This window comes from Anneissia japonica, unplaced genomic scaffold (assembly GCF_011630105.1).
Source record: "Anneissia japonica isolate Jap-2015-1 unplaced genomic scaffold, ASM1163010v1 scaffold2756_len2360902_cov194, whole genome shotgun sequence".
In the NCBI taxonomy this organism is placed as follows: domain Eukaryota; kingdom Metazoa; phylum Echinodermata; class Crinoidea; order Comatulida; family Comatulidae; genus Anneissia; species Anneissia japonica.
In genome coordinates, this window is record NW_022719050.1 from 761294 (window position 1) to 770833 (window position 9540).

At 34.0% G+C, this 9540-nt stretch overlaps 1 protein-coding gene across 1 annotated transcript in view; it reads right to left on the minus strand.

Moving 5' to 3' along the window:
• Positions 1-2669: 2669 nt before the first annotated feature.
• Positions 2670-9540, minus strand: part of LOC117110712 (calcium/calmodulin-dependent protein kinase type IV-like) — a 9922-nt gene continuing 3051 nt past the window's right edge. Inside the window, exons 2-8 of the mRNA XM_033253483.1 lie at positions 7942-8020; positions 7673-7735; positions 7263-7418; positions 6331-6496; positions 5656-5849; positions 5247-5411; positions 2670-4878 (exon numbers count right to left, since the gene is read on the minus strand). Of these exons, the coding sequence (XP_033109374.1) occupies positions 4768-4878; positions 5247-5411; positions 5656-5849; positions 6331-6496; positions 7263-7418; positions 7673-7735; positions 7942-8020 (934 nt within the window). The 3' untranslated portion in view covers positions 2670-4767. The remainder of the gene's footprint in view (positions 4879-5246; positions 5412-5655; positions 5850-6330; positions 6497-7262; positions 7419-7672; positions 7736-7941; positions 8021-9540) is intronic.

Sequence of the window (9540 nt, forward strand, 5' to 3'; positions counted from 1 at the left end):
AGAAAAACAAAACTTTCCTTAGCCACACTGCGTATCGGCTAGGCGTACAGCAGCTAGGTCCTTTTTTTTTGTTTGTTACGCACCGCTGACTTAGGTTGTTTGTCATCACTTGAAGATGTCTGCCGATTCGTGGAAAAGGCGTATTAAAATAAAAAATATTGGCGTTTGTGAGCAATACATTTTAATTTTATATAGGTAAGTAGTAAGTACATATGAATAATTCTAATGCACTTGTTGGTTAATAATTCATTCTAATTTGTTTTGGGTCTTTTTTCTGCATTTTTATAAGCAGTTAGACATGGCCTAGGCCCAGGCTAGCCTACAGTATGTGATGTCCATTGTAATACTAGAAAACAAAATCACATCGATTTAAAATCAAATTTGTAAACATACTTGCCTTATATCTTAACTAGCAGGTGATTTTATTGGTAGATTAGTTTGTTTTTAAGTGTGTAAGTATGATTGATTTCCATGCCAAGTGAAATTAGTACCCTTATTTTGCTTTACCGTACCGTAATTCTTGGCTAGGCCTAGCTGTACACCTAGCCGATACACAATGTGGCTATGGGAAGTTTTGTTTTTCTGAGCATGTGCAGATTGTGCTTATCTGGCTCATTAGCATAACAATACCACACATGAGGCTAATTCAAGTTAGATACCAGCCAGCTTATATTGTCTTTTTAGAAGATGGACAATGCTCTACTTTAGTCCAATCAAACATTGTTGATTGACAAAAAATCTGACCAGTACTTGAAGTATTATTGAATAGGGAAGATGGTTATACAGTAGTTAGAAATCAAGTTATAATAAGTCAACATTCATTTCATGGTCTAGTGCCTCGGTTATCTTCTAGCCCATGATAGAGAGCTAAAGTGCTTACTAGGTGACAAGCAATGCAGAGTCGTGTATGTGAACCACACACGATGGCCGCTGTTGGAAAGCACCAGCTTCAGGCTTGAAGGAGGAATGAAAATCAAAATCGTGTATGCTACTCCGAAATGCTCGAGCTTTAACATATAGCTGTACTAAAATTTTTCATGTTAAAGTTAGAGCGCCATTGAAAATGATGCTTAGGCGTATTTTGATTGGCTAAGTCTTGTTGAGTACACACACACACACAGCTCTGCGTGTTTAGAACGTTGAATGCTTTGAAGTTACTGTAGTACTCTAGTATTCTTATAACTCTATGGCCCATGTACACTAAGGTGAGACTTTTTATACCTTGTTTTGCGAACTTATTTTTTTAAAGATTGTCAGAGGAGGGCGTAAAAAAGAAAAAAGAAATTGTTTTTTTATTTAGCAAAGTGTTTTGGCAAAAACATCCAGACAGGAGAAAATAAAAATAAAACTTATTGGTGAATGTAAACAGTGTAGTAATGGGATGGTTAAAAATGCTTTAAATTTATATAATTAGGAAGAAATATACATATCATATATTTGGAGATTTCAAGGCAGCGGCGGGTGTAATAAAAATAAAGAAAAACATTTTTTTTGTTTAATTTCCATTTTTCCTTGGGCGGGTGCGCTAATTGGCCAAAAATAAAATTTATTTTTATTCAAAATCATCATTATTGGGGTGCGGTGGGTTTGTTAAACATGGTATAGTAAATTCTCGTCTGAGCAAAATAGTGCTTTTTTTTTGGAATTTTTTTTTTGTGGAAGCATGAACGAAATAGTCCAGTTTGCCAGGCCAAGCTTCCTGCTAAGTTATTTCAATTACATTATCTTGATTCATTTACGTTCTTTTTGAGTACAAAAAGAACATTAAAAAATACTACTTTGTACCAGTATAACAGATATTGTGATATTTGTTTTGAGAATATCATTTGTGTTTTATATTTAATAGCCAGTCTAGGCTACATTTAAACAGTTTATTGATGCGGATTTAAAAAAACGTTCAACTTGATTCCAGAAGTGTCTGCTGTTCATCACACCAATTATAAGTAGTACATGCATAACTTAGTTTGATTTATATCAGCATTCATATATATGCATATAGTTAACATATGCCATTGTCTAAATTTGCATACAAGTTTTGTACTACTGTATTAAATTTTCTAAATTTATATTTTACAATACAGTACTTTAATGGACTTATTACCTGTTTATTTTCAATAAAAGTTTTCAATTTATATTCATGAATTATATATAAAAACGTTTAGTTCTTTGATGATCAGGTTGTAGTCAGGTTATCTAATCTTGCATCCGTCCTTCAGGTACAACCCTTGTCTGTTTGTCTGTGTACAACAGCCAGTAAAACCCATTTGTTATTAGTAATGTATACTGCGCTTGCAGATACATTCTATGCTGTGGTAGTGGAATTTTTATGTACAATGGAATGTGTTAATGTTCAGTTCATTTCATTTGACAGGCATGCCAAGTACAGTGTGAATGTAGTGTTATCAGAGTTTGTAATTGGTCCTACATTTTTGACAGATGATAGCACCTTGTCCGATTATGGACTACGATTAATCTTCACCTAGTTTCTTTAATGTACTCAAGCTCATTTAAGAAGCCTATTTTTTAGCTTTCTGGTGGAGTATGTTGCTGTTACCACCCACCCCCACACATCTAGATGTGTATAAGAGACAGCCCCCACACTGCACCCACCCAACCAATAGATCACCAGGCCTCAAATAATATTCACACAAAAAGAGAATACAAATAAGTATTTCATAAACATGATTTTATTTATGAGCATAACATGCCAACAGCACAGGCTCAGCTATATTCAATCAAAACAAATTCATATCACACAAAAATATACAAATATAAAGAAAGATATATATTTGTCCAATTTATTATTTAACAATATTTAATAAGGGAAAAACATCACTGCAATAAAATTTTCTGACAACACAACATCAAAGTTGGATTGGATTCAACTAAGCCACTTATGCGCAAGCTCGGTGGTCCAGGCTTATTTTGGAGGTTGTGTGTTCAATTCCAACCGGAATCACTTGCAAGATTTTTTTTTTGTAAGTATTTGGGCATGTATTGAATATTCAGTATAAGATGGTAGGGCAAAACCATCACTCCTATGATATTTAATAAATACAATTATTAAATCACTTTAAATTAGTCTAATGGTAGAATATGGAAAACCAAATATTCACAGCATAAAAATGATTGGAAAATATAAACAAATACAAAAATTAATGGACATATTCACACAAGACATATGTTCCATGTTTTATTTGACAATCTAAAAATGTTGACCAGCCTCCAAACACAAATAGGAATAAAAAAAGATTTCATTAAAGAGAATAAAACAGTACCCTCATTATAATTGCAATACATTTATATTATATAGTGCCTGATGTAATATCCCTTAGTGCTCAAGTTCCTATTCACTGAATTCAAATGTACTGTGATATGAAATATTTGCCATTCCCCTTGAGGACTATTGCAGTTAATACACACACTCTTAGGTGAGAAATAGTAATGTAGACAAAGGTCAGAATGAATTGCTGCTTTGTAAACATCACAATGTGCACACCGACAATATTGTACCAACAAACCTAAAAACATATACACTGAGACTAAATATAAATATAAATATCAAATTTCATTTTGTGTAAATTTCATTTTGCTGACAAAGAAACCTACTGCTGAACATTGTAGATTTCCATCCTACAAGAACATCACCACAACGTTTGAAGTCAATAATGAGGTACATAATAGATGGCCTCAGTGGCACACATTCATTGTAATATATTATCTGCAAATTATTTAATGCTTTTAACTTCCAGATTATTTCTCACACACCTTTGAAGCAAACCACTAATGCTATAGTAAAAATAGACTGAGCTATGCACTTTAAGAATAACATGAATATTTAAATTGGTTACTGCGCATATATTTGAGTATTAGTTTCAATAGTAAAATTTTTTCAAATATTTGCATATTAATAGACTCTTAAATTGGATGGCAATCACAGGGGTTCCAAGTTAGAAGAAGATCTGGTTAATTAGCCTTCTAAACAAAACTAATTTGATTTTTTTGGGCAATCATAATGCCCATCGCCAGCTGCTCCCTACCCCCCACCCCCATTTTGCCACTAAATTTTAAAATTTTAATGCATATCAATGTTATGTATTAAAATAAGCGCTACTTACTTACCTATCCTGAAAATGTTGTGCCCTCCCCTGTTTGAAAAATTCTGGACCCGCCTCCCCATAATCCTATAGGAATAGGATTATAGGATTCTTAATAAGAGACTTGGGACCTATGTAATAAATTTAGGAATTTTGTAGTAAAAATTCTGTAGAACATAAACTAATTGTTTTGATCTGTGTCGTATTTGATCGTTTTTTGTACGGGTTTACAAGATGCTACAAAAGACAATAGAGGGATATCTTAAACATGACACTATTGTCTATTAAAAATTCATCATTTCTAAATCATGTGTTTGTATAGATCAAACTTTTTTTATAATTATTGCAATAGATTATTTACAAAAGCTTAAATACAATTCACAAAAATATGACTGTATTATTAAATATATAAAATGCTGACATGTATACAAAATAAATATTGAAGCTGTTCTAAGGCATCAAGCTTGCTGCATCCGAGGTAAAGGAAGCTTTATATGTATCTGTGCTGTCACATGGGCCATAACAACCACTGAAGCAAAGCAAGGCTGTGAGTGAAATCCTGGTTCCTGCTCTGCTAGAGTTATCTAATCCATGCCTGATTTCAGTGTTAAATGAATTCTGGTAGCAAACTGCTCTCTAAAAACCTTGTACAATACATGACGGATAAACTTTATGAAGTGGCTGCGGTTTGTGTTTCATCATCTGGCTTGTCCCCGGTTAGACCATCAGGAGACATCAATTCCCCCAACCGATTCACCGCCATTATAACATGAGTCATAGCCTGAATTTACAATTTTTTATCCAATTAATATCAGAATAGTATTAGAATTAATTGCAATATTCACAATATTAAACACTAAAAAACATGCATTGAATATGTAACAAGCAACTATTGTCAACATTTTCATGGTGCTGTTTGGAAATAGAATTGAAAGGAGGCTAAAATTGCTTGAAGGCAATTTCTGAAGGAATTAGTAATCCTCAGGATTTTATTTTTAAAAACAGCTGCAGAAATAATAACAATTGCTTTAGTCAATCATGTTATCTCATGTAGCCCAGGCCTTTGTAGACCTAGGCTTCATTTATGTTCATCACTGCCATAGTGTATGTTAGCTAGGCCAAGCAACGGAACAAAAATATGAAACTTGCCTTAAATTTGCGTCTTCTGTTCTCATTAAATTCTTTCATGTTCTCTTGTATTTTGTCCATATGTGTAAAGTGTGCAGCGCTATTGTGTTCTCGTACCCACGGATGTCGCAAGGCTTCATTGGCTGTCAGTCTCTTCTCAGAAACAAGACACTTCCTAATCAAGTCCTGTGAAGCAAAGACAAAGGAGATTTGTAGACCCAAAATAATCATCCTGTATTGGCTATCATAAAACGTATATAAAACAGGACCATGTGTAAAAGGAAAAAATTACAGATTGCAAATGGATGAAAGTGGTTCCAGGATCGAAAGAAATGCCCAGGTATGTATGATGTATGGTGCCATTTGAAAGAGCCAGTGATCATCACCCTACATTTGGATCAACAATAACTAATGACATTGAATTGCCTACCTTTGAACTTTCAGATACTGGGTCCCACCATGGTGAAATGAACTTGTAATCTATTTTCATAATTTTCGCATAGATCTCAGGATCGGATGGAGCATAGAACGGTTCAAAGCCACAGAGCAAGATATAAGTTATTACACCAACGCTCCACATGTCTACGTTACAGTTGTATGGTGCGTTCAGGAGGATTTCAGGCGCTGGAAGGAAACAAACAACAATAATATTATTGATATCTCATTTTCATGTGTAAATTGTATTAATAAGCAAGTATTATAGTTGTATACCATACAGGTTAGATTATTTCGCTCAGGTTAGATTAATGCATTAAAAAAAAAAGTTATCACATCCGATGACTGTTTCGAAATAGGAAACCTCAATGTTATATAAAAAGTTTTTTTTATAAAGGTAAGGAGGGGGTGGCGCCAGTTTTTACCCTACAGGTGGGTCATCGTCCACACCCACCTCAGCCCCACCATGTTTCATTTACCGTGCTCCCCAATGGCTGGGCCAGGCCTCCCCAACCCACCTGCTGGTGCCTCCCCGGTGATAAGTTAAAATCAATGTAACAGCCAGTGCCCAAACATGTACAGGACACATAAAACTTGATGATCGGACAGTAGTTGCTTCAGGCCTACATTTAAAATTGTTACCATTCATGTAAAATAATATTTATCATACCACAGTAGCCAGGTGTGCCGCAGACTGTCTTCATTTGTACGTCTTCGCTCAGAATCTTTGACAACCCAAAATCAGCTATCTTCAGAGGTGCATCATCAGCAGGGGTCGCGTATAACAGATTTTCAGGTTTCAGGTCACGATGGACTATGTCATGCTGATGCAAGTACTGTTAAAAGACAAAACAAATCAGTGTGATGGTAACCTAAATTGAATGGCAAGTCTATTGTTCCGGTGGTGGAACAAGTCTTCTCCGATAAGGACTACTGTATAAACTGTAGGCTCAATTTACACAATGGGCTCATGTGAACTACATCTTTTGAGAGGAGTTGTGGGGGTCACCCAAGTGTGCTGGTCCATACAGCCCCTGTTACACTGCTCCTAAATGCATTCAGGTCCTTTGCAGGATGTACCTTTAGTAGACAAAAAAAAAAACCCCCAAAAATGTTGTGCACAAACAGAAGCACTTTGGAAGAATCTGCTTGCATGTGCGCAACTTAGCGGGTAAATTTTGCCCTTCATTATGAAACAACTCAGCTGAAAATGATCATCAGCCAAAAAATTAAAAGTAATTCAAAAGCTGGTAATACTGTATGTGAGGTGCTATAACAAAATGAGTTGTGTTAGATCAATTCATGAAAATAAAACAAGTAATTTTTGATGTAAATAAGATTCAGGGTGTTTGAAAATTTTCCCAATCATTCTGCATTGATTTACTTAACACAATTTTTTTTTAAGTATGCAAGGCTGTTTTCCAAATTAGGTAAGAAAAACAACTAGGATTTATCAGTTGCTTAGATTTTAGAAGTGATTTCTCCAAAGTTTTTTTCAAAGCTTATGGTGTGATCAGTGATATTTGCTATGTTATAGCAGAAAGAGACTTATTTGTGATGACATCTAACACCCAAATTTGATGACTACAGCCAAAAACTTACAGATACAGCATCGCATATTTGACGGACACAATTTGCAGCATCACGTTCACTGTAATAGCCCCTTTCCACGATGCGGTCAAATAATTCACCACCAGTTACCAATTCCAACACAAGATATAATATTGGACCTTCCTCAAATAATTCCCTTAACTTGATCTGTAAGCAAACAGAAGAGACACTTCCACCCGATTCACATGACAGAAAATTAATATTAACTAGAATATTGTGTTCTGATTTTTCACTACCAAAATTTGTCGCTTTCACACAACAAACACTAAATGTATTGCTCCGTATTCACGTTACCAAGGAGCCTCTGGAACAATATGCAAAAATAAAGTTGCTTTTAAAAGGTACAGTTAAAACTAAAAAGAATTAAAATAAATACAATGTTACTATTAAACTGTACTCACAATGTTTGGATGGTCTATCTTCAACAAAATACTAATCTCCATTTTCGCTGCCTTGTCATGATTCTGAAAGATACAATTAGCAAAATCACAAAATGCGTAGGTGGGTGTGAGGGTGCATGTTTCCCAGAAAATATTGCACCTTGCATGCACCCCCTCCATTCTGAAATTTTGCTGTAAAAATTAAAACAAAAAAATGGTTACACTGATAGGTGATGAAGAGTACAAAAAATAAATGACTGTAAATAATTACAGATATTTACTACACTTACATTTTTATGTATTGCTTTAACTGCATATTTCTGTTTGGTTCCATTTTCATAGCATTCATGTACAACTGAAGTTGCTCCCCTGAATAAATAAAACAAAAATATTCATTATATTTTCATTATTTTACTTAAAATATGTTATTATTAATTAACATTTTTACATTTTCTACTCTATGATGTACAGACAGAAGGCCCTATTTTTTTAAATATCTTCTTACAAACTTCCTTCCAACAGCAAGTATACTTGCAGAATGGAAAACTGCTTTATAAACTAAGTCTCTTTATGAGACTCAGGGGGTGGGGCTGATTTTTAGCTGTGAGAAACCTGGGCCCTGGGATTGGGGAGTAAAGCATCTTAACAAAAATTTATAAAATTTCCAATTTTTTCGTGGCAGCGGGTGTGCTAATTGGCCGAAAATAAATTTTATTTTTATTCGTAATCATCACTATTGGCGGGCAGCATGTTCGCTAAACAAGGTCTAAAAAAAGTTTTGTCCAATGTACAAGACATAATTAGATTTAGATTTGATGTGAAACAACAGTTGGGTTACTGTATAACTGGGCAGTAACCAGTAAAGCAGTCAAACTGATAACATGCCAGTTCAACGCCTTTGTGTTATTAAGCAGCCTTTCATCCGTTGAGCTGCCATCGCTGCATTGTTTGTTAATTGTACAAAATCCACAATGGCATTACAGCTCAATGGTGACATTAACTGAATGTAGATTGCTTGATACAACTGTACAGTCATGCATATTTACCATACAGTATCATATTTGCATCAAACAGAATGAAGGGTGGGTAAAGAGCTATCTCATTCTTAGGTTAAGAATTAAGATGTTATAGAATAGTATTTATTATTGGTCTAAATATTGGTAGTTAAAATGCAAAGGAATAATATATTCATTAGCATTACCTAGAACATTACGTATAAGATTAATATTTATATATATTAATATTTATATATACATATAACCAATAGATAAAATAACAGTGCTTGAATTATTATTATTATTTATATATTTGTTTATATAGATTGTATTTACAGTGCTACGCAGAAAACCTAATTTGAATATTATTTATATATATTCAATATTTATATCACTACTGTATTTATTTATAAAAAGCATGTCTTCGAAGATCTCATCTTGTCGTCTTGTTGATAAAAGAGGGCGTATCATATTGATCTGTTATTTGCCATGCATCAAGGACTAATGTTGTTTGGTTGTCTAATATGCATTTGTGCATGATTGTGAAAGATTTAGATGCTTTAATTAGATTAAAATTTCCAACAAAGCCCCAATGGTCTAGTTGGTTACAGGCATGTGCATAGAGAGCAAAAGGTCCTGGATTAGAATCACAGTTGGGGTACCAATTTTTTCACACGCGGAAATTCCTCTTCAACTTTTAAAAATTCAACTTTTAAATTATTATAATTATTATTACTTATTTATAATTACAGCATTACCGCAAGAGGATCTACAGTTTATCTCTCCCTATCACATACATATACATGTACTCTTATACACATCTAGATGTGTATAAGAGACAGAATACAATGTTACTATTAAACTGTACTCACAATGTTTGGATGGTCTATCTTC